Below are 26,953 nucleotides of genomic sequence, written 5' to 3'. Positions count from 1 at the left end.
GAGCTGAACCTCAAAACTCGAGTAACATGTGGTCGATAAGCGGTGGCATTTATACTGCTGCTTACTAACAGTAGCTAAACCCCCACCACGACCCATTTGTCTCGGGGTATTATTTAAAATATAGTCAGGTGGGCAGATATCCACACAGGGACTCCACTCATCCCCATTTATCCAAGTCTCAGTGATAAAAAGGAAATCCAGAGCATTGTGCAGTATAAAATCATTAAATATAAAGGTCTTATTTAGGATCGAGCGCGCATTCACAAGCGTCATCTGTAGCGTGTGCAAGGCCGTGGGGGCTGCTGTAATAGCGCCCAACTTTACCGTCTTAGGACAGCTCAAGTTGCTCAAGCATACACCTCTTCGGTGTGATGAAATCTTCGTATCACAGAGAAACCGCAGCACTGACGAACCTCCATCTGGATACACAGGCAGCAAGAAAGAACATCGCCAGCCCCGAAGATCCACAGCCCGATCCATATTGCCAGCATCATCTGCAAACTGCACCTCAACAGAAGGCCCCCGCCGAAATCTCTGCCTCACATGAGCGCCAGCACGTCTTCCTCGTCGTCGCCGCTTACGCCTGCAGCACACACATCCAGTCGGAGAGCGCCGTAGATACGGCGGCAGTGTGTGATAAGGAAAAGCGCACTTGTTCACATTACTGGTCGCCAAGCATACAACTTGTAATCGAATCTGCAGCAGGGTAGTGGAGTCATAAATCCTCAGTGACTGACATGAATGTATTAAAACGTAAAAAAAAACATAGAATACAAACAAACTAAAAACTATTTATCGTTTATTTATTTATAAACTTTATTTATAAACAGGATTATCGCAGAGCAGCGATAATCCTGTAATCACCGTGTCGGAGGATGAGGTTCGGAGGGCGCTAAAGAAAGTGAACGTCAGGAAAGCAGCCGGACCTGATGGGATAACCGGCCGTGTTCTGAGGTCCTGCGCTGATCAGCTCGCTGGTTTGTTCACTTCCATCTTTAATGAGTCCCTTGCTACCTCCGTGGTTCCCACCTCATTCAAAAAATCTGTCATTATCCCTGTGCCAAAGAACAATAAACCCTCTTGCCTGAATGACTATCGCCCAGTTGCCCTCACATCTATAGTCATGAAGGTTTTTGAAAGACTTGTAAAGAGCCACATCTGCTCCTCCATACCCGTTACTTTGGACCTTCTTCAGTTTGCCTATCGCCCAAACAGATCTACTGACGATTTCACTCTTCCCTCACACACATGGACAGCAACAATGGGAATTATGTAAGGCTGCTATTCATTGACTATAGCTCAGCTTTCAATACTATAGTCCCCATCAAGCTGGCTTCTAAACTCACAGACCTCGGCCTAAACTCCTCACTCTGTGACTGGATGATCAGTGGGACCCCTGTGGAGAGGGTGAGTAGCTTCAAGTACCTCGGTGTAAACATTTCTGAGAACCTGACTTGGACTACACACATCCAAACACAGGTTAAGAAAGCCAGGCAAAGACTGTACCACCTGCGACAGCTGAGGAAATTCACGGTCTCACCAGCAATCCTGAAAACTTTCTATTCAGGGACCATAGAAAGTGTACTGACTCAGTGCATCTCAGTGTGGTATGGAAACCGCTCCAATCAGGACTGCAAAGCACTACAGAGAGTTGTGCGCTTAGCTGAGCGCATCTCAGGGTCTGCTCTCGCCTCTCTGTAGGACATCTACCTCAAACGCTGCAAAAATAGAGCTGTCAAAATCATCAAGGACTCTAATCACCCTGGCAACCGTCTGTTCACTTTACTTCCATCTGGTAAGCGCTTCCGTAGCCTGATGGCAAAAACTGAGAGACTTAGGAGGAGCTTCTTCCCCCAGGCCATCAGGCTCCTAAACTCTAACTCTGTGTCATAACATCACTTGACTCCATGTAAATATCACTATATCAATAAGCTATTCATAATTTTTCTCTACCTCATATTGCTGCTATTTAAATACCCTGTACAACTTTTTGCACATTCGTTTGCACATTCCTCTTAGTACTATTTAAGTCAACAACATACTGACCTGCACATTTGTTTATATATCTATTTTTTATTTTATTTTTTTCTACTTTTATTTTTCTTAATATTTGTATTCTATATAATTGCACTGTCCTTGGAGCGGACCTGACTTACATTTCACTGCTGGTTATACTCTGTATAATTGTGTATGTGACAAATAAAAATCTTGAATCTTGAATCCCATCTAACTACTTGGCGTTCCAGGATGTGTTCAGCAAACAGGCAGCCACGAAGTTACCACCGCACCGGCCATGGGATTGTGCCATCGACCTGCTGCCTGGAGCTATACTCCCCAAGGGTTGAGTATACCCCCTGTCCATCCCGAAGCACAAGGCGATGGAGGATTACATCAAGGAGGCTCTCCAACAACAGTTAACTGCATGGATGGGCAGGGAGTGCAGCAATAATAACCCCCCAAGGGTTAACAGAACAGAACCAAGCAGATATCATTAATGTACTTAATTACATTTAGTGTAACATTACTCAAGATTAGGGAGTCTGATTCAACAGGAATGTCAGAAGCCAAGTCCTGACTGTGCCGAACGGAGGAGTTGGGGATGGAGGAGGGTAATTTGCTCCCGAGGAAGCAAAGCTGCTGAATAATACTGAATAGCGCTTATGTAGGGATGCCGTGATAGGTGTCGTATTCCTATAGGTAGATGTGATCAGCTGAGAGTCAGCTGATGCAAGCTTGACTCACGTGATCTGCCAGAACTAACGTTGACGCTAGATGTTTACAGCTCAAAAATAAAAACAAAAGAGAAATAAAAACAACAAAGCCCGTCAGAGACGTTACCAAACACTGTAATTATACTTGATTGCTTTAGATTCCATGCCAAAATTCATACGTTTAGGAATGTCAATCATGGTTGGAAAACATTTTATGTAACTATAAAAGTCATTTGGACAAGGTCTTTCACCTCTGCACATGAGAGAAGTAAGTAAGTAATCACTTAACTATGCAAACTTAAACTTGTTTTGATAAGCTACTCATCAAACTTGCATGTTTGATAAGGTCAAAATCTGTACAACTCACATTGTAGAGTAGTAGGTAAAAGCCTCAAACAAACCACAAACATATCTAGATAAAATCTACAATACATTTCATCTTTATACTGACAATAAACTTAACTTTTTACAAATGAGTGATGTACAAACACATCCAAGTCATATCTAATCTAATAAATTCATCAAAGTTAACCTATTGATCATAAGTGGGCTACAGGGTAAAAATACTGGGTCATGTTTAACATCTGAAATTTTACAGGTAAATTTGACTGCACACTTACAGTGGGTTTTTTACCCTCCTTCATCAGTGTCTTTCTTCGCAGGGGCCCTTCAATGGTTATACTGCTCAGAGAACTGCATTCATAGCTGGAAACTGCTCCTGGGGTGCTGGGGAAGCAAAAAAATATTATTTTCCTCAGGTCATATAAAACACTGAGATCAATATGTCCTGCAGCAGAACAACTCAAGTAAGGATATGTACAGTAAATCAAGAAGGAAACAAAGATAAGATAATCAAAATAATTGTTTAAAAAAGACAACAGCATTAACTTCAGTTTTTAGGGACACAGGTAACAGCTATGTACCTACCTATAAATATAACTTCTACTTCTGGGAGAGTTACAGATTGGGACTCGCCAGTTTGGACCAAGTGTCGCATACATACGTCCTCTGAAAGTGGTCAGGAAGAGGAATGTGTTTTTCATTTGGATTAAGAAAACAAAAGCATCACAAATAAATAAGAAACATGTTAACAGCTGAGATTCTGAACATAGCTAGTACTGCAAATATTGTTAATGTGTTGTGATTTCAGAATGTGCATATATACAGACCTAAAAGCAGAAAAACAAAATAGGAATATAATAAATGCAATTCATTTTCTATTCTAATTTATAATCATGATGCATAATTTGCCTTACCTCTCAACTGTACTTGATAATTCATCACTAAAAGAGCTCTCTCTACTGCCTGCAGACAGAAAAAATATGAAGGTCTGGGCAAAACAAAATTATTTTATTTCTCTTAAAATAAATGAATGAAAGGTGGTGGCAGAAATATTCCATGGTGAAGATGTCAAGTTTATTTAGATATAAAATCAATGTGGTGTTTGCGAAAGACAATAACCCGCTGTAATACCAAAAGCTTGAACACTACTGTGAGTGGTGAGAAATCATAAATACAAACACAGTTCCAACACTGCAGTCATATTTTATGGTGGTAAGAGAGAACACCTTTAAATTAGGCCACAGATATCCTAAGACATTAATCTTGTGTTAGTGGGACAAAGACTGAAATATGTGTGCGTGTACAATAGGAATAAACTGTAGTACCAAGTGAGATGCCGTTGGTAAATACTGAATCGTATGTGTGGTTTCTGACAGGACTGTGAGACTCTAAGAAGCTGTCGTCGAGTAGGTGTCGAGCCTTTTCTTTTGCAGGAAATGTTGCACTTTTACTCTCCACCACACCAAACTGGCACATCATACTGAGAAGAGATGACAGAATTGAAACACAAAGACAGTCAGTCAGATTAGGCACTGCGTTCCCTTGTGAAAAAGAAGTGCACTTAGTTGTATTCAATATGTCCTTGTAGTGTACTTCAGATGTTGAAAGTATATTTCTACTTGCAGATAATATAATATTAATGAAATAAAAGGCCTTTTAAGAATACCTAAAGATACACTTTCACTTCACACAAAGTGTACTTTGTAATAATATAAAATGAAAAGATTTACCTTAAAATACATTTTAAATCATTATGCTTTAATATCATAATGCTTTTGTCATTCTTTAACGTATACTTATTTTGATGCGTTGACTAGCATACTAAAGCACATGTTTGTTATTACATTTGAAGTTAATATAATTTAAAAGCACTAAATTGCAACATCATTATTACAACTGTGTAATTACAAATATATTTAAATGACTTACAATTTATTCACTCTCAAGTTGTTCCAAACCTGTATGAGTTTATGTAGATCATAAAAGAAGATATTTTAAATAATGTTGGTCTCCATTATTATAAAATGTTTTGAAGAATGTAACCAAGCAGCTGCTGGTCCCCATTGACTTCCAAAATATTTTTGTCTACCGTGGAAGTCAATGCTTGGTTACATTCTTCAAAATATTTTATTTTGTGTTCAGCAGAAGATAGAAATTAATACAGGTTTGAAATAGCCTGAGGATGAGTAGATGATGACAGAATTTTCATTCTAGGGTGAACTATCCCTTTAACCATGTTTCAAAAATAATTGAAATAATTGTGAAAATATAAAAAGATGTAGGTCCTACTTAAGTGGGTCAATAAAGCACAATACAGCTAATTGCATTTAATATAAATTTAAACTATAATACATACATTTTTATTTAATTGCTGTTAATATACAATTCAGTGTCTGTTCAGTTCACACTTATGTATATTACATGTATACAATTTTTGTAATAAGCACTCGTTTTAAACATATGATAAAGTGTACTTTTTTTTTGTTGCAGTTTTTATGTGTGTTGTGACGGGTGAACTTTTCTCATAATGTAGTGTGATACCTACTTATTCCCCAGACTGTGGCTCTTCCTGTGCCGGGCAGGAGGTGATGTTGGAAGGTGGGAAACCACTGATGTATCAGGACAGGTTGGTCGTCTGTTATACCGCACTGAGACAGACTCTTCTGAGGGTCCTGTATGTACACACACACACACACACACACACACGTTTATACTTATGACAACACTTATACCTCCAAATAAATACGGTACACAAACTCACATACTTATTGTCATAGATCTCATTGCTTATTGAAACAGTTATGTAGACCGAAGCTGCATTCGTAAACCCCATTCCTGTGCTGTTGAAAACTAACAAGCATAAAATGCTTACTAGCACCTATTAAAGGTGCATATGTATAATTAGCAAAGCTCTGGCTTTCAGAAGGCTAACATTTGAAAACAGTCCCATAGTTCCACAGCAGAAAGTTAGGCATCGTATCAAAGAGGATGGCTCCGTTTCTCAACCCAGCCACAGTATTACCGGCCTGGTAAACAAGAATACCACTCTAAAGTAGCAAAGAAAAAAAAAAAAAAGTGGACAGCCAGCAAAAATGTTCCCTGCAGTCATGTTTATAGGCCTTTTCCACTGTAAAATCAAACCAAAGGGGATGTGTGGCGATGCTGGAAATGGCTTTGGATTATTATTAGGAGTATGTTAATTATGACATTCCCCACTGTCTTTTATAGTAGGTTAATAAGTCTCATAATGGGTAAGAAGAGCCCTTACCTAAATGAAAACAGACTTTGTTCCCAACTAACAATCGGAAGTGACTAGCTCTAAGAGATGCCTGTAAATTTTGCAACATTAGAGGCCTTTAAAACACTAGATATCTGGGCCAAGAAAACATCTAGTTTAGAGCCAAACAGAGACTTTAGAAATAGAAAATAATACCAGCACGAATATCTTATGAATATACCAAAGGATTTTTACACATAAATTTAATTATGATTTTCTGTTAGTAAACATTTCTGTTGAATATGATAGATATAATTACTGTGGCAATCTCAAAATATTCTATTTTAATCCAATTTTAATATTTTATCAATTTGTCATTAGTATTCAAATGAATGTGAAATGAAATTAAGTGATTTGCATAATCAGACCAAATATAATCTAAGTGGGCGATCCCTCAAATTACCCTGTCAGGGGCTATTTTATGATCAGCTGACTCTACATTCAGCCTTATTAAAATTAACTAAGATATATGATCAAAAATACATAAATGTGATTAATGCACAAATTAATAAATAATCATATGATGCTACTGTATCCTGTTTCACATGGTTTTAGTATACACAATAAAATAAAATAGTAAAATAAAGTAAAATAAAATATGGCAAATATTAGAATAAAATATCTCCCAAAGAATATCTTAAATTGCATGCTTAGTTTTAGAGACACTGTCACGTCATATGCTGTAACAAAAAAAGCAAGTGAAGGAGGACTTTATGTAAAACAATCCCAATGAATTAAACATAACATCCCTGATTTTTATTTTTATTTTTAAATGGTCACTTTATTATAGGATTAGGGATGCAGAATATGGTCATTCAGAATGAGTGCTTTATAAGTACTAATAAACAGCCAATATGTTAATAATAGGCATGCTAATGAGCAACTAGTTAATAGTAAGAATTGGTCCCTATACTAAAATTTTACCAAAAAATATACCTTCATTTTCACAATGCTTTATGAGTCTATAAGGCCAATGATGTCATTGTACAACTTGCACATAAAAACTGCAGTAGTAAAAAAAAAAAAAAAAAAAAGAACAGATTCTTTCCATAACCAATTTCCACCTAGATGTCTCCATGAATTTGTCCAGTTCTGCCACAGCTGTTACAACCATACAATGCTCAATGCAGTTCAATTTCCCACTCCACCATCTGATAGTCAGAAATAGGAAACATCCTAATTGCTCAGCCTCTTATGAGAGGAACTGACATACACCATGATCTCATTCAAACTCTCTATTAACCTCAGATAAACACACTTTTAAAACCTATTTCTACTCTATACTGCTCCGGCGTTCATCGATAAGTCACATTTCTCTCATTGGTGCACAAAACGGAAAACTACTCTTGCATAATAGATGTTAAAATGTGCCATTCCTGTTAATGTTAGCTATAGGACATTTATTAATTATTAATAAAATAATATATATTTTTTTTTAATAAAGCAGTAAAAATGTGCATTTTCCGGCACAGATATATTCTACTCACTCCACATTAATGTTTACACACAATTTGTGTTTTAATATTTTGAAAGAACCACGGATACAAACTTAATTTTTTTTGTGAGAGAAAGGCTTAAGCTTATGCATTTTAAGTCAACAGTTAACTTTAACCTACAAAAGTCTTTCTGAAAATGACCAAAGACCACAATGATCCAGAAAGACGGCTCCTCCAGAGCCCCTCTACTGACAGCAGGTGGTTTTTATCTGCTAGACTGAGAAGAATAAGCTCATGGAATAATTGAAGAAAACAACTGTTTAAACAAGTGTCTGAGGGGCTGATCTACATCACCCTGAAAATGCTAGGTTACATGGGTCTCACTCTTTCATTGCCCCTCCAACTTTCACATCTGCAGAATCTCTCTAACCATCAACGACTTCCAGACATAATGCAGTCCATGCAGCACCTCCCCAGTCAGGTAAAGCTGAGGTACTTTAGCTGAATTACTAATGATCCTCCATCTTTCCACTGGTAATCAAAACTCAGAAAAAAAGAGCCGAGTTAACCACTTCCAGGAGGAGTTTTTGAGAAAAGTAAACTGAAAGGATGAAGGGATAAAGACTTTACCTCCAAGGTCTTCTTTAGAGGATACCAGACAAGGCGAGCTGTTCCCAGGCTCAATCTTCAATGATAGTCTGCACAAAAGAGTTGTGACAGGGTTATAGTCAATAAAATATCATATTAAGACATCACAATTTTTGACAACATGGTTTAAACTTAGTAAGTTTCTCTCACAGTCACTGTATTTCACAGAGTTGAACAATTGTGCTTTAAAAGGACACTATTATGGGAAAAGATAATACTGATGTTTTTACAGAAAGAGTATAGTTTTTGGAACAAAGCACAAAACCAATAACTGTAAAATGACATGGTGTTGTGAAAGTTGGCTAAGCTGGTTAAGGTTAGCATTTGCTAGTTAGGCTGTGATTTTCCATTTTGCACTGAGCTTCACCACATAACATTCCCCAAAACATTTTAAAAATGGGTAATGTGTGTTTGTGTGTGCACAAATATTAGGGTGTGTAGTCCATATAGCCGTGAATGCACTGCCATTTTAGAGAATGAGTTCACCAACTGGCTAATATTAACATTATTATAAATGTACTATAAATTAAAAAATGAAACTGTATATTTTCAAGTTTCTCAAGCAAAGCAAATTTCAATAGCAACATATTAAAATTTTTGACATCTTACACTTTTTGTTATAGACAAAGACAGTGAAAAAGTAACACATACTTGAGCAAATTAATCAAGGTAAAAATTCATAAGGTATTTAATTGTTCTATTTGTTTTCTCCATGCTTGACAAATCTTGCATGTATGATGTGTGTGTGTGTGTATTAGAAATATAGGAAAACTGCAATATTGTGAAATAATAGGGCTATAGTATAGTAGTATAGTATTGTAATAGTAATATAAAATACATGTTTTCTATTGTAATATATTTTAAAATGTAATTTATCCCTGTGATGACAAAGCTGAATTTACAACATTTCCAAAAATTATTCTAAAATACTGATGAAATATATTTGAAATATTTCTCATAATAATCAATGTTGAAAACAGTTGTGCTTCTTAATATTTTTAAATACATTTTTAGGATTCTTTGACTAATATAAAGTAAATTAATAAATATATACATATATACATTTAGTCATAACACGTCACACAAGTATTTACTGGTGGATAAGGCTAGGTACGCATCATATTTTTACCTCTCAGACCCACCGTTCAGAAGTGTTTTTGAAAGAAATGATTTTAAAAAAAGGGCTGTTAGTTGATTTTTAATCTAATTAATTACATGGTGTCGATTAATTTAATTAATCTCAAATTAAATTTGGCTGTGAAATTACCCACAAAAGATCATTTAAAGCCATTATTGTGTTAAATGAGAAAGTATCAAGAAGACATTACAACTTTGTGTTTAAAATATAACACAAAGTTTACTGAAATGTTGTATAAATTCACATTTACACTCGTGGTATTCGGTCATAAACAGCACACGTGTGATAATGCTCTTGCTGCTTGTTATCATATGATAGAAATATGAGACAAAATCTCATACGGGCCATTTTTGCCACAATATCTTGAATTTTAGGCCATAACTGCATTTATGGAGTTTTTGCCAGCATCATATTTGTCAACAGCCAACTGAATGAAATGTAAGATGACGTACAGGTCTGTGGGCGGGGTCAGTGCGTTAATTGACTTAAAATATTTAAAAATCAAATTTTTTTCATAACGAATTAATTAAATTAACGCGTTAAACTGATAGCCCTAAAAATTTTTTTTCAATTAGGCACAAAACGCACTGTTTTCTGAAATGACCTCTCTATTCCCAGCTCCACAGAGCTCTCTGTAATAGCGGTGCCAGATGGCAGGACATGCTGTAAGCATGGGCTAAGGATTTTAAGACTGTGACCCTGGATCGCTGAGGTTTTCCAACCCCACAGACTGCCAGACAATGATGTCATTCCCCCAAACACAACCATTATACTGCAGCCCCATCCATTCCACCAAACCCATCCTCCTCTGGCGGCCATGCATCCTTTGGTGTTGTCAGAAAGTGCCTGAAACAATTTCACATGGAGCCCAGTCACTGTCTGAATGTCTAAATTTGAGCAGTTAATAATATGGTACAATAAACACACTTTCATAAATAGTAACTTTGTTGGGCTGTTGAATTGTCTTTTGTTCAATACTTTACTTTAGTGATTTTTTAACTAGACACACTATATTAAAGCAACTGAAGTTCAAGAACCAGATAAAGATTTAAGAAAAATAATTACAAACATCTTTATTTACACCATGACCGAATAGCTTCCAGTTGATACGCACTACATCTTCATGACATGTTTTTCGTTATGGTACAGACTCTATGTAAACGTTTATCTCTGCATGGCCTAGTTTCACTTGAGAAGTTTCACCTGATACTGCAGTAAACCAGACGAGAATTTTTTTAACAAAGCATGGAAAAGATGTGTGAATTATGTCACTGTGCCAAAAAGGTGCCTTTCTTTATTTTCTCATATGGAGACATGTTTGGAAGCTTTACCAGAGCAACAGCTTTAACTCATTACCGTCGCCAGTCAGAATGAGGCTACAGAAATGATTCAGTGAGGAAAATTACACCAAGGCAAAATAATCCAGCTTTCCTAAAATGAAACAACTCAAGTTTGTGATGTACATCACAGTCTCTACTGAGTTCCAGTCTTTCATCTGTCTGCATACATCAGATTAGAATAAAAATAATCGCACTTGTCACAAATGTGGTACATTTCTTTCTTTCACGTGACATTGAAAAAATAAGATATCTGCATTCCCTCTTAACATGGTGATTTTGACCTGTTACATTTCAGAGGTCATGACCTTCTTAAATGTATCCAACTATTAAAATAACACTTTGATAGCATAAAGAATAAAGAAATGGATTACAGCTTGTGACACATAGGAAGCTTAACCATTTGATATGCATATTGTGCAAGTTATTGTACAATATGCATATATAAATCTAATTTAGGGAAAACTTACATTTGTCAGTAATTACAAACCAACACTTGGTGCCAAAACAGCAGTTTAAATTACTGTAGGTTAAATTATTTTTATGCATTTGTATAAAATTATAATAATTAAACAATAAAATAAATAAATAAATAAATTATAAAATATATTATGACTGTCTTCAACACTTCAACTTCAAGAAACCATTTGAAAGAGCCACCTAACAGAAAATTAACTTTGACATTTCCACATGGAAACAGTGGAAATATGGGGATCCAGAGCTTTGTAATTCCTGATGTTGCGTTTATAAGTGTCTAGACGGCAAGAAATTGGACCGCAATAAAACCACCTGCCCTTTCTGTGAAACAGACAGACAGGACCACACAGTAGGAGTGAAGAAAGCTCCAGAGGAAACAGGGAAAATTAATTTAATAATGATGAAAACATCAATGCTATGCTTGTCTTTGTAGAGGCAGAAAGCCACATGTATGCATAATACATAACATGTGCAGCATGTAACATTGAAGCATTTCAAAAATGATACCTTTAAAATTCTGTTTTCGAAATCTCATTCATAACATTCATTTGTCAAACCTCACCACATGTGTATAGCACAATTTTTCAGAAAACCATATTATATAAGACTGTGCTAGGAAAATACATTATGGGCTTCACATGTTTATGAAGCCTGAGGTGAAGGAAATAGGGATTATATTGTAGCATAAAGTCATGCCAAGCTGGTGCAGCTGTGGCTGGTAAATTAGGTGTTTGGTTGGCCTGTGGGCCATGCAGCCAAACCAAGAAGACAAAGTCCACAGACAGCACGTTTTAATAAATAGTATTGGCAGCTGTGCAAAATGAAGTGTTAAAACGAGGGAGGGTCTCGGTTTACGGGGCTCTTACAGATGTGGGTAGTTTAAAGTGAAAGCTGGCATAGACGTTTATGAAATGCAATAAATTGCAGGGCAGAACGCAAAGCTAAAATCACCCAAAACAATCAATTCAGCTAAATAAAGGCTACTGAGCATTACAATGTGTTTGGGTAACTTACGAGTAATTGTCATCCTCCACGAACTTTTGGAGCTCCTCGATGTAGCGCACTGACATCAAATACTTCTGCACGTGTGGCAACATGACTAAATGATCTGTGGGGAGAAGAAATGTGAAAATGCTATTTCAATTCTCACATCAATGCACTGTGTGCAGGTTTATCACTTAGATTTCCTTTTTTCCTTTAATGAGATCTGAATATTAATATGAAAATGTACTTGTACACGTACATAACCAAATGAAAATTAATATGGTTTCTGAAAGTAACTTACCGTAGTTACAGGACACCTGTAGATAGGAGATGATGCGCAGTAGATTGTTCATCTGATTGGTTCTTTGCTCAGTCTCGATGATGCTATCAGAAGCAGGGTAGGCGGAGTCAATGTAGGTCATATCAAACAGGTAAATTCCTAATGTAAACAGAAAAGAAGAAGGGTTTATAGACACAGGTAGATAGGGAGATCGTAATTAAAATTTTAACACAAAAGGTGAAGCTTTAAATCCTTTTCAGGTTGCTTTTAAAATTCAAAATTATGCAAAAGCACAAAAAAGGGAAAAATAGTATCAGTCAATACAGCTTGTGCACAACATTCCAAGACGTCTGAATACATATGATTACATTTGTATTCATTATTCCTCTCCAGTAATCTGTAGGTTTAATCAGTGAGTTGAAGAAGATCAGAAGACCTGAAAATTGTTCATAAATATTGTGCATGAGTCATATGGGCTTTTATGACACTTTAATGGTGCTGTTTTACCAGTTTGGTAACACTTTAGATTAGGGGACACTATTCACTATTAACTAGTTGCTTATTAACATGCATATTACTAGCATATTGGCTGTTTATTAGTACTTATAAAACACATAATAATGCATTATTCTGCATGATCATATTCTAGACCCCTTAATCCTAAACATAACCACTACAGAAACTACCTTACGTACTATCAATAAGCAGCAAATTATGACTTTTATTGAGGTAAAATGCTTAGTTGATAGCGAATGTGTGTTCACTATTCTAAAGTGCTACTATCGTTTGTAGTTTGACAGCTTCAGTCTTCATTTAGGCTACTGTTCAAAAGCTTGGGGTCGGTAAGGAAGACTTTTACATTGTTACAAGATTTCTATTTTAAATAAATTATGTTATTGTGTTGGCCAAAATTATTAGAACACTAGTATTTTCACCAACTAAAAAAAGGTTTTAAGTTTTTATTTTTTATCTTTTGCTGTAGTGTGTCAGTAGGAAATATCAGTTTACATTTGCAAACATTCATTATTATATAAATTGTAATAATCCAGTGAGATTTTTGTTTGCACAAGGAGTCTGACAACAGCCAGTGATCCAGAGATCTCATCTCATCATCATCCAGTCTGCCTGGAATGACATGAAGAAACAGAACAAACTGAGACAGACTAAATCCAGAAGAACTGTGCCAACATCTCCAAGAAGCTTCAAGAAATTTACCTGCAAAGCTACAGTACTGTTAAAAGTTTTAGGCACGTGTGTTAAAATGCTGTAAAAGGAGGATGCTGTCAAAAAGAATGTCATAAATAGATTTTCTTTATCAATTAAGTTCTATTAACTAAATTGAATCAACATTTGGTGTGACCATCCTTTACATTTAAAACAGCTTTTGCCCTCGGTGCACTTGTGTAGAGTTTTTCAGGACGCTTTGCAGGTAGGTCTCTTGAAGCATCGTGGAGACGTTGCCACAGTTCTTCTGGATCTAGAAAATCCAGCGTTTCCATCACGTGATTACGGTTATTTAAAATTGTAATATTATGTTTAACTGTATTTTAAGCATAAGAATCTTTTCGATCATCAGAAAAATCTTACCAACCCCAAACGTTTGAATTGTACCACATATCAGTTATTCTTTAAAATATCGCCATACATGTTCCATTGAAGACAGAAAGTTATATGGGTTGGAAACAACATGAGCAAATAATTTTTTTTCAGGCGAACTATCCTTTAAAGATGCCTTTACAAAAAACATCAAAAGTGAAAAATTAACAAAATCCACATACTGCTCTCCACAAACACATTTATCACTTTCAAACTGATGTCCTACAGTACTTTGAGGCATACACATGTGGGCCCTGTACTGTATCAGTGTTGTGAAACTTCAAGGCTTTCCACTTTAGAGGCCCCTCACCTCACTTTTACCACATTTACACAGATAGTTCAGAGAGAACTCTCTCCCGGATTCTCATGCACACTGGTCTTTGTCAGGCGACAGGGACACAACTAAATGGCATGCAGTGTCTGGCCTGAAAACGGTGGCCTGGAGCTATTGCCTGAATGTTCTTGCTTGCTTGCTTGTTAGAGTTCTGTTTCCTTTAAAGGATTCACAGAGCAGTTTGCTAATCAGCAGGTAGAGGTTACGAGTCTGTTAATGAATGCAATTAGTCAATAGCTGAAGAGCTAAGATGTTATTTACACAGGCAAGGGGATGTATATGCTTTCTCACGCCATGCCTAAAGACTTGACGGTAACACTTTAGAATCGGAAACACTTATTCACTATTAACTATGACTTTTCCCTCAGTAAATTCCTAATTTGCTGCTTATTAATAGTTAGTAAGGTAGTTGTTAAGTTTAGGTATTGGGTAGGATTAGGGATGTAGAATAAGGTCATGCAGAATAAGGCATTAATATGTGCTTAATTACTACTAATAAATGGCTAATATTCGAGTAATATGCATGCTAATAAGCAACTAGTTAAGAGACCCTAAAATAAAGTGTTAACGACTTAACTAGTACTAAATTACAGGAAGGTGAGGATATACATATATATAGTGAAGCAAGTGGAACATGTTACATCAGTAAACTGACTGGCTGAAAAGTGAATCTGTGCAACTAAAAACCTTCAGTAGCTACATAACTGCTCTGCCACTCCATTGTTAAACCAGATGCCACACTTGTTCACATTGTAATCATTGTCAAGAATGGATAGTTTTGACCCCTGTTTCTGTGCTGGAATAAACAGCTTGTCTCTGCGGTTGACAGTCCTTGTTATTCAGATCTAATGTGTATTACCACCTCTTTCTGACGACTGAATGACATTTTATGAGTTTGTCATTAGCATAATTAGCACACTATTTCAGCTGAATGAACCATAGATGTGTAGATTCCCTATTCGACCGCTCCAGATACGTTGACGCGTCAGCCATCTCGCATTAACCATAATTATCAATGAAGATTCAAAGATACTCAAGCGTATAAGTTGCTGTTGTAGACGCACACAGTCAATGCGCTCAAAGATTCGCAGACCGTTCCAAAAATGGTAGATGGCTTACGTATCGTGGCCCATAGAAACAGTCTGTAATGAGGCATCTAGGTATATATATCTATGGAGCATACTAAACTTCAGCCGCGAAACTGGCTAACTAGCACATTATTAGGAAAGGCGATTTGCAAAGATTCATAAAAACCCGACGTGACAACATAGACACATTTATGTAGATCGGGGATCGTCGCATTCATTTCAAAGCGAAAGTAACAAATCCTCCGAGTCTTCAGCAGCTCAGATATCGGGAGGAAATGACGACTGCTATATTCATTATTACATCCAACAACAAAACGCCTCAATCGCTTAATCGTAGACATCTTGTCTTCCCCTGCACCGGAGGTGGACAGCTCTCAGCTCACTCAAGGCGGGTCGAAGGTAAGACGGTCTTGTCAATCAACTATTGTGGGAGCGGCCTGCGCAGAACTACGTCATTCTGACAGGTCTCTCAGAACAGCCTGATTTCAGAAAGGGGATTTTAAAACAGGGATTTAAACAAACAAAAAATAAACACTGGGTGGATTTTTATCATTATAGGATTGATGTGCACACACACGTCCAACACACATTTATGTTCAAACAACTTGTAAAGTGAATTTTGCATCCGATGACCCCTTTAAGGATCATGTGACTAGAGTAATGGCTGCTGAAAATTCAGCTTTGCCATTACAGGAATAACTGACATTTAAAAAAAATATTCTTAAAAATATTTTTATTTTTAATAATATTTCACTGTATCACTGTTTTGAACAATGACTGAGACTTCAAGATGAATCGCTTTTTGTATTCCCTAATTATAAGTCGCTTTGGATAAAAGCGTCTGCCAAATGACTAAATGTAAATGTTTTTTTCCCCTGTATTTTGATCAAATAAATGCAGTCTTGATGAGCATTAGAGGCCCCAAACATATAAAGGTAGTATAAGGAATTCTAACATTTACAAACAGTGCTGTAAAATGTAATTTGATTTGACATGTAACAATGGGCTCAGTAGTAATGTAGCCAAAATTATTTGTGACTTTGCAGCTGCCCCCATAAAATGAAAAGACATAAACCTGATAAAAAAAAAAAATCTGCGGCACCAATATAGGATCTGGAGTTATACCAGACACTGAAACGGTCACAAAATCACAGAAATAGTGTAGTGCATGTCTGTGTGTGTGGTCAGCTGTACAGCTGAGATTGACCCTGACATACTGCCTGTGAATGGTGAAGTAGCTCATTGACCTCTGGAGACCTTTCACTGGATTCAGTTACAACAGCAAAACCAAACAGGTAATGAAAGAGCATGACCGTTACTTCAGCTGCCATCTATTGGTCAACTATAATTATGATTTTAAATATGTAAGGAAACTAGAGAAAGAATTCTCAGATTATCTCTAAGAAATCATTTAAATGTGAAATATGTGAAATAAAGCTTTTTCTTAAAAACTCTGCTCAAAATTAAGCAGATATTATAAACAGATATTAAATATTTTTGACCGAGAGATCATTTTCACAAACTTTATAATTAAAAACAATTTCTTTCAGTCAGCAAGGACAAACTATTCTATTTCTTGTCATTATTTTTAGTGGATAGTTAGCAAGCCGTTCAATGTCATTAGGATTTTATATTTAGCAAAATTACTTGACTTAAAAGAGGAAAAAGAGAATGTTGGCTTGACAAAACACAGGGGGAAAAAAAAAAAAAATCAAGATCAAGTTTTATTTGCCATATATATTCTAATTACAAATAATTATATACTTGTCTTCAGCCAGGTCTATTCTAGGCTTCTGAGCCTATTTTATGACTTTATGGGGCACAATGAATAAGAGTGAGTAAGATTTCCTGGAAGTTCTAGTTGGAGTTCTAGTGGCTGCCAGATTCAGAAAAAGAAAGACAGAAAGGTCTAAGAAAAATGTTCAAATAGCAGCAGACTACAGATATCAGTCAAATATGGAGTGCTAAAAATGTTCTGTTTCTACACTTTTCAGCAATAAGAGAGATTGACATTCTCATCCTATATCTGAAGTAACTTTTCAGGACTCACAACCAAATTTAGAGAGAATAATTAATGCATACACTATGTGCTGCATGAAAGGAAGCATAGTTTTGACAACTAGTTGACTACTCATTTTGATGTATGTGTGGAAAGAGGCACATGGTTTGCTGGTTATTCTTTGCGTTCGATCACTAATGTTATTGCTGTCAACCTCAGGTTATCAAAAACGGTTGAAAATAGGGGTATTTTGCGATTCCCGAAAGAGACAAGAAAGCTCAAGCGATCTGTCAAGAGTTACCACGGTTACTTCATTCCCTAACGATCCCTATCAGGAGGACCTGAAAGTGAGAAGGTGATAACTGAACACCCGTGGAATTTCAGGAGCAGTGTCTGATACTGATGTCCATGAATAGAACAGGGAGTGTGTTCTTCCTGTCTGGCACAGCGCTAAGGCTCCTAAAACCAGGGACCATTAAGACATTTACAGACTTCAGGGTTTATGCTCCTTGAAATATAATACTCACATGTATCTCTCAAGCCAAGAATTTAATGACAGTGTGACTTTCACAGAGAAGTATGATGTAAATCACAATGGCTGAGGAAATATTTAACTGAAAATACCTCAACAAAAATCTTGAGGATTAAAATAAATGCTGACATGTCTCAGATGCGAGTTAACCACAGTGAATCCTCAAATGGGACAGCCACAGATTTTGGTCTTTAAATATCAAAAGCATTTAGGACACTGATCAGGCTGGTTGCCCAGTCACGAACTTTGACTACATATTTTACACAGAACAGTACTGGACAGTAACCAATCTGGCTTCAGAAGTGGACATTCGACCGAAACTGCCTTGCTTTCTGTTGTTGAAGCCCTAAGACTCGCAAGAGCGGCTTCCAAATCTTTATTACTTATCTTGCTGGATCTGTCTGCTGCTTTTGATAGTCAACCATCAGATCCTCTTCTCAACCCTATTGAGAAAGGGCATCTCAGGAACCGCACTCCAGTGGTTTGAGTCTTACCTCTCTGATAGGTCCTTCAAAGTATCTTGGAGAGGTGAGGTATCCAAGTCGCAACATCTAGCTACTGGGGTGCCTCAGGGCTCAGTTCTTGGACCAATTCTCTTTTCTGTCTACATGGCATCACTAGGTTCTGTCATTCAGAAACATGGCTTTTCATATCACTGCTATGCTGATGACACTCAGCTCTACCTCTCATTCCATCCTGATGATCCGACAATAGCTGCTCGCATCTCAGCGTGTCTAACAGACATTTCTTGCTGGATGATGGACCATCAACTTCAACTCAACCTAGCTAAGACAGAACTGCTTGTAGTTTCAGCTAACCCATCGCTTCATCACAATCTCACCTTCCAGTTAGGCTCATCTACCATAACTCCTTCAAAAACAGCCAGAAACCTTGGAGTTGTGATTGATGATAAGCTGAATTTCTCAGACCACATTGCTAAAACTGCCCGGTCCTGCAGATTTGCATTATACAATATTAAGAAGATCAGGCCCTTTCTCTCGGAACATGCAACACAACTTCTTGTTCAAGCTCTTGTTCTGTCCAGACTTGACTATTGCAGTGCTCTCTTGGCAGGTCTTCCAGCCAATTCTATTAAACCTCTACAATTAATCCAAAATGCCGCTGCAAGATTAATCTTTAATGAGCCGAAAAGAACGCACGTCACGCCTCTGTTCATCAATTTGCACTGGCTACCAATAGCTGCTCGCATTAAATTCAAGGCATTAATGTTTGCCTACAGAACCACCACTGGCTCTGCACCCCTTTACCTAAATTCATTACTTCAGACTTATATGCCCTCTAGAAGCTTGCGTTCTTCAAGTGAACAACGCATTATTGTACCAACCCAAAGATACACAAAAACACTTTCACGGACTTTTTCATTAACTGTTCCCATCTGGTGGAATGACCTGCCCAACTCAATCCGAGTAGCCGAATCCTTACCCATCTTCAAGAAACGGCTAAAAACTCATCTGTTCCATCTTTACTTGACCCTCTAACTCTAGCACTCTCTATTCTTAATTTTATTTTATCTATATGTATTTTTATTTAAAAATAATAATAATAATAATAATAATTATCTGTACTGCGTTAGGCTAACCAAGACTTGTAATAGCGCTTGCACGTTGTTGCTCTTTTGTTGGTTATGATTGCTTCTTAAGTCCTCATTTGTAAGTCGCTTTGGATAAAAGGGTCTGCTAAATGACTAAATAAATAAATAAATATTTTAAAATGGGAATTCACAAATAAATAATTCCATGATAAATATAAATGTATTTACAATCAATATAGAAATGAATGCAGTGCTATTCATATTACATGAGCAATACAGAGTGTGGATAAAATTAATATGCACTTTGAAAAGCACTCAACAGCACACAAACTTTATGATAAACTTAAACTAAAATTTAAATATAAAAAAGTGCAAAATCTAATTCAAGGCTAATTCAAAATATTAATAAATACTATAATAGCATATACATAATAGTAAACATTGCTTTGAACCACATAACACATGGCTATGACGTACAAAAAGCAATTTTACATAAAATACATCATATGATGTTCTACTGTAAATATATGGCAGTCACTGCATTTCAGAGCAGCTGGATTTGATTGACCAAGACTGGTTTCATGTGCTCATAACCACACTAGTAATTGGTGCATAACATACACTGGCAAAATGACTGGACTGAATACACAAATAAACAAAAGTTGTGTGCCTATAAAGCAGCTGAGGGTTGATTTGTTGGTAATGACTGGCAATGTTACACTGCAAAAATGTTTGGTTGGATAGGGCTAACAAATGAGGTTTATATTCTTGTGCCATCAACATATCTTTTTTCTTAGTAAAAAATATTTTTTTTTAAGCCAAACTAACTAAATTAATAAATAAAAAATAAGTTTCACTGATTAAACCTAGTGCCTTGAAAAATCTATAGAACTATTTTAGAAAAATCATATCTTTTGCTTAGATATTGGCGTTTTAGAGGCCAAAAGCCACTAGAAGGCAAGTCAAATACCACAAATGCCAGCTTTAACGGCCAAGTATTATTCACCAGGTAAACAAGCCCCATTGCAAAACCCTGAGAAGAACCAGACTGTTTGGAAAACTTGAATAAAGAACATGTCAATAAGCAGACATGACTTGTGTTAAATCAGTGACACAATATGAGAACTATTTTTTGTTGCAAAAGCAAAAAGCTTGATTAGTTCAAATAAAGTGCACAAAAGTAGCAGTGCCAGATGCATTCTGGGACTGTGTAAAGGCATCATGCTCGTGGCTTATGACAGTCAGCCAAGTTAAAAACGACAGCTATGCTCCTCTTATCTTGGACATGATGTCACCAGCATTTGCATTATGTAACAAAGTCTATTAACCCTTTCCTAGAGCAACACTAAAGACTGCTTCATTACAGACTCACTCAGTATTTTTTTCTCATTAAAATTTAAAATATTTTTGTATATTATGAAACATATCAACTTAGAAAATAATAGTATATATATATATATATATATATATATATATATATATATATATATATATACACACACATTAACCTATATTAAATCATTCTGTAAAACACTATACATGATAACAAACACATTAACTAATGTTAACAAGATGAACATTACTGTAAAATGTAATCAATAATAAACAATAACCAACAGAAACTTTGCTAGATGATTACAATGATTTACTATGCATCAGCAGACTATGAAAAGGGTCCAAAGCATCAAACTTTTGCTTGCAGATGATGCTGCATCCGCACCAGTAGATGTCAGTATAAAGTCCAATATCTCTGTTGTATCAGGCAGCAAAAACAATCATGCACCTTTCTGAAAAATTCTAATGATAATCATAGTAATGTTATTCCTAGCTTCTCATGTCTGCACAGTCATGGAAAGAACATCTAAATGTGCATAATTGTGGAAAAATGTATTGTGTGGCACTTTGTAGCCACAGTGGTCCAGGGCCTTTAATTACATAGCTGTCTGCATTCATAGCAGGCTATGGAAAAAAAAAAGTGTGCATGCCTTCAAAGCAAACAACTTGAAGGGTATTGAGAGAAACATTCTAGAGGTGTAGAGGTGTGAGTTCACATGTGATAGTGGGGCTGCAGGGTGCTATGTGGCGGCTTTATCAAGGGATATGGTTTTCCTATCAGGGCTTTCCAGAGAGCAGGAACAACTGGGATGACTGAGAAAGGAAATGTTAATATCTGCCAACATTAAACAGATTACTGAGGGACGAGTACGAAATACAAGATTGATTAATGCGTTTGATGATGTGCGGTTAAGTTTTGTGTTTTATTTAGGGCATCTGGATTTGTTCGCATCAGGATTCACGGCCAATAAATCCCAAAACACTTTTCATGAGCTTCACAGCCAACTATTACCAATCCAGAATAGAGTGTAAAACTGAGAGCAGCCAAAAGCATATTTTAAATAAACACGTATTACTGTTGCACAAGGTGAATACGCAAAGAGAAATCATAGTTTTGGCTCTTGCAGGCGACTTTAAGAGCCAGGAAAATACTCTAGTATCTTCTTAACAATCTGCTCACCCAAGTTTAAAAAGTATACAGACAGACAGTGATGACAACTGCAGAATATTATACTGTCTATTAACAATCTTCCAAGGCAGAATACTGCTACCTAGCGCAGACCTAGCTTACAATGCCTCTTACCAACAAACTAACTCATGCTGGCATGTCTGGATATTTCAATACAGAGTTTATGGAAATTGCCACGCAGGCTGGGAAGCTTTATATATTGCATAATGATAAAAGACACTGGAAAAATACTAAGTGTACGAACAAATGTGTGCTGAGCAAATTAGTACACGGAACTTGCACATGCACATGCACAGATGGCAAAAACACTTCATGGAAGTTATAAGTGACAGTCTTACGCAACTGTTGCTGTTCGGCCCTTTGATGTGGTGGAGACAGTAATTCACGACATGAGACTGTTGTCGCACAATTCCTCTGGGTTCACTTGATGAATTTCAGAGTTTCAACACTGTCATTTTTGTTCATTAGGATGAAATACAGCTAAATCACATTTATTCTGCATTTTTAAACACAAAGTGCTGTGTAAAATTTTGAGTTTGACAGCCTTAAAGGAATAGTTCACCCAAAAATGAAACTTTTGTCAACGTTTGGTCAGCCTCATGTTGTTCCGATCCCGTATGAGTTTCTTATGTTGAACACAAAAAATATTTTGAAGAATTTTGAAGATCCAAACATTTGCCCCCACTGACTTCCATAGTAGGGAAATAAATACTATGGAAGTCAACAGGGACCATCAACAATTTGATTACCAGCATTTTTCAAAATATCTTCTTTTATGTTCAACATAAAGAAACTCATACGGGTTCGGAACAACATGAGGGTGACCCAACGATGACAAAATTTTCATTTTTGTGTGAACTATCCCTTTAAATATCGAGTTAAGACAACCTCATATTTGGTTGGATTTAGAATTAAAAAAAATCAACATTTTGTTCCGACAATGCTAAAAAACAATGTTAAAAAATGCTAGGTTTTAAAATATCTCCTTCAACCCATCTGTGATCTAATGTCACATTTGCAGGACATTCAAAAATCTGTTTTAAATAAATGCGGTTCTTTTTAATGTTCTATTTATCAAAGGAGACAAACTATTTTTTTTTTTCTATTTATTATAAACTATTTTTTTTTTCCAAAAATATATTAATTAGAACTATTTTATCAGTGTAGACAGTATTCTACAATTTCTACATTGATAATAATAATTAATGTTTCCTAAGCATCAAATTAACATATTAGAATGATTTCGGAAGGATCATGTGACACTGAATTTGAAATTGCATTTCAATACATCTACATCTTCACAATAGTAATAATAATACATTATATTAATAATACAATATTTCTGTTTTTACTGTATTTTTGATCACATAAATGCAGCCTTAATGAGTGTAAGAGAATCCTTTCAAAAGCATTTAAAAATCTTACCTACCCCAAACAGCAAATGTTAAATTTTTTTTTTGTCTTACAAAACTCTTTAATGCACAAAAAATCCCAAAAAACTGAACTAAAAACACCATATTGTCTAAAACCAGTGCAGATGTTGGGTTACTTAAGAGGATCCATAATGATGCGATAATATAAATACCGGTATAAAATTGCAAAAATACTGTGTTGTAATATAGCTTAATATACAGAGACAACTTTAAGAAAGCCATTCATTTGATTCTCCAGAAAAGTGTAAACACTGTGGCGTTTCTTTGTTTGTTTAAGAATACCAACCATGCTGACACAGCAACAGTGGCTCAACCAATGGTGTGCATTTGGGGGTTTGGCCATCTGGAAGTCTGGCCAATGGCAAGGGTGGGCGGAATCATCAGGAAACCTGTTTGTAAGCAATCAGAAAATCTCATCAATAACTGTGTAACACTCCTCAGCTGCTGTCAAGGCAGTGATACTTCATTTCCTCAATAAAAGACGTGAGAAAGTGATAGCGGCACGGATCTACAGGGAGCGAAAGAACGGTGGAGCCCTGAGGATGTGGTCAGGCTACTGTTCAAAGCGATTGCAGATGTCTAGCCAAATGATGAGCTCATGAGTTTCTGTAGGGACCACAGTGGAGGGCTGGGGTGTATTTTCCATCCCTTCGCTCTTCCAAGCGCTCTCATATCCTTGTCTCTGAGGTGGCTCATTACAGACCTTGTGTGTAGCGCGGCGGTGGTTGTCAAAGCTGCTGAAGAAAAAACCTCCAAACCCGATTAATGTCAAGAGCTTTTGCTTTACTCATCAGCATCATAAGCCTGAGGTGAACTTTCATCCTTTTGTATTAAATAAAACAGACAAAACATGTCTGTCTGATATATATCAAACATGACAAGATACTTACAGCTGTGAGATACCCTGATAAGAGTACAGCTTCTCTGATGAATGTAACTGTAATTATCCAATTAAGAAATTACGTAGCTAAATGTAGTGTAACAAATGTAAAACTTTAAGCCTATATGGTTATCCCCAGCAGTTAAGTATAAAATATACAGTGTTGGACGGGAGAAAGTGCTAGAAAAAGGTGGTTTAGTTAAATCTTTGGTATACAATACTGTAAAACTGAACAGTGAAATAAATGAAATGAGTTTATTTCACTCAAATAATAATGAAAGTTCATTGGACTTAATTGAAATAAGTTCTGTAAACTCAAAATGTCGTTGTAGTAAGCTGAACTTAAAATGATTGAGTTTTGTAGTTCCCAGCATGCTTTACATCAGACAACAAGGAACATAAATGCGAAATTAAGTCTTATTTTGTGTGTTTTGACAAGATTAACATAGGGAGACATAGGTTAGTACTTAAATGTTTACATAGGTTTCGGCTATGTTGGTTTTGTAGTGTTACCACTGTGGTGAAGAGTTAAGCCTGTGGTTAGGTTGAGGATAGACAGCAAACCTTAAAAACTATATATACTGCATGTTGTATGACCATTTACATGCAAGTGTATAGTGAGTAGGGCTGTAACGTCCCAGTCGATTAGTCGATTAATTGGTCGATATGGTCTGGTTCGACCAAAAATCTGATTGGTCGATTTTTTGCCGCGCTCATTTCATCAGTTTGGCCGCGCTCATTTCATCAGGTGGAAAGCACTAATTGCTAATGGGGGTGTTTTCAGAGCACCCCTGTTTCACAGGTAACAGTCTGTTTTCAGAACACCCCCATTGTTTTCACTTTTTTTGGATTAGCCCAACCCACTGGAGAAGAGAGACAGATAAGTAGGCTTTAGAAGGTTTGATGCTGAATATTATTTATTTAATAACAAGCTAGTGTAAAAACAAGAAGCTGTCTCCTTCCAAAGAACCAGTGTTAATTTCGTTAACGAAGAGGACGACGAAAAATATTCGTTAACAAACTTTTTTTCTGTGACTAAGATGAGAAGTTGACGAGATAAAATTAATATCTGATGATAAAAACTATGGCGAAATGTATGCGCGTCTTCGTTAACGAGACGAGACGGGACTAAAATGTTATTTGAGGACTACCGGACATTCAAAATACATCCTATAGGCTAAGTTGACTGTCTTGTCTTTTAAAATGTGCGTCCCTGTCTCTGGATCGCAATCAGATGAGGGGCGTTTGTATATCTCACAGTATGGCAGCCGCAGTGGGCGGATACGCTACCAAAACGCAAACTAGCGATCTGAAACAATGGCCTCAGCAACTGAATGGTTATAGGGATAGGGTGACCAGACATCCCGTTTTTCCCAGGAGTCACAATTCGTTGTTGATTAACTTAAAGTTAGTGAAGTCGCGATAGGCGGAATCACTCTGATAGAAGTGCTCCACTTTCTCAGTTCTCACACAGCGCGCGATCAGTTCTCAGTTCTCACAATATTGCGCAATTGCGCTGTGCCCACTGTTTGTGTTAGTTTTGAGCCTAAGATGCTTTATTTTTCAGTTATGCACTTTATTTGGTTTCTGCTCTTTTGTTTAATAAATATTCTTTTTTTTATTAAAGTGGACGCGCCTTTTGTGTTTATTAAGAGTAAAAGCTTTAAGTCTATTCGTGTCTCAGCCGCGAAGCTGAGCTCTTATGTTCAGCCTCGCTCTGTGCGAGCTGCGCAGAGCGGCTGAAATGATAGTGTCTGACAGTTATACTTATAACATATGACAAAAATAATTTTCTAAATTATGTTGCACATTCCTCAAAAGTTCTTGTGATATCACTAGTTGACAACATAGTACTGTTTTCAGAAATCACAGGCTATGATATTGTGCAGGTACACGTGATGCACCGCTGTCAGAGACGACAGACTCGTGTGTCAGACTCATTTCAGTGCAAAATAATTAGGTCAAAAACGATTTAATATACTGCAAATAGCCTATTAGTTTTTTATGTTTATTTATAATTAATTTAGGCAGACAACAAGGCTACGAAGTACTGAGCACAGTGCGTATCTAATTAATGTAACGTACGTTTTTTTTTCTCCACAACGTCATTTTTAGTCGAAAGTTTCAGGACTTCAGTCGACCAAGATTTTCTTTGGTTGATTACAGCCCTAATAGTGAGAGTCCTTTTGATAACTACATTAGCATGTGCTAGTGTGATTTTACTAACTATCACTTAACTATAAAGATCAGAATGAATGAGCTGTTCATGGAAGCAAGTTGTTTGTATATATCATGGAAGAGAGGCTTGGCTTGGCCCCCATTGCTCTTTTTTTATTAACTTAAAAAAATGTGTTCGTTTACTCAAATGTTTTGAGCATACTTGAT

At 36.5% G+C, this 26,953-nt stretch overlaps 1 protein-coding gene across 2 annotated transcripts in view; it reads right to left on the bottom strand.

The window, feature by feature from the left end:
• Positions 1-26,953, bottom strand: part of LOC306849155 (ras-specific guanine nucleotide-releasing factor RalGPS1-like) — a 103,316-nt gene that overhangs the window by 8,376 nt on the left and 67,987 nt on the right. For both annotated transcript variants that reach the window (XM_079384004.1, XM_079384005.1), the window contains exons 10-17: positions 12,652-12,789; positions 12,381-12,474; positions 8,397-8,464; positions 5,599-5,725; positions 4,379-4,533; positions 3,968-4,016; positions 3,639-3,719; positions 3,332-3,437 (exon numbers count right to left, since the gene is read on the bottom strand). In XM_079384004.1, coding sequence (XP_079240130.1) covers positions 3,332-3,437; positions 3,639-3,719; positions 3,968-4,016; positions 4,379-4,533; positions 5,599-5,725; positions 8,397-8,464; positions 12,381-12,474; positions 12,652-12,789 — 818 coding nt within the window. The remainder of the gene's footprint in view (positions 1-3,331; positions 3,438-3,638; positions 3,720-3,967; positions 4,017-4,378; positions 4,534-5,598; positions 5,726-8,396; positions 8,465-12,380; positions 12,475-12,651; positions 12,790-26,953) is intronic.

The sequence above is a fragment of the Barbus barbus genome (assembly GCF_936440315.1).
Source record: "Barbus barbus genome assembly, chromosome: 29".
Classification (NCBI taxonomy): Eukaryota; Metazoa; Chordata; class Actinopteri; order Cypriniformes; family Cyprinidae; genus Barbus; species Barbus barbus.
Note: the sequence above shows the minus strand (reverse complement) of the source record. Positions and strands in the feature narration are given on the sequence as shown.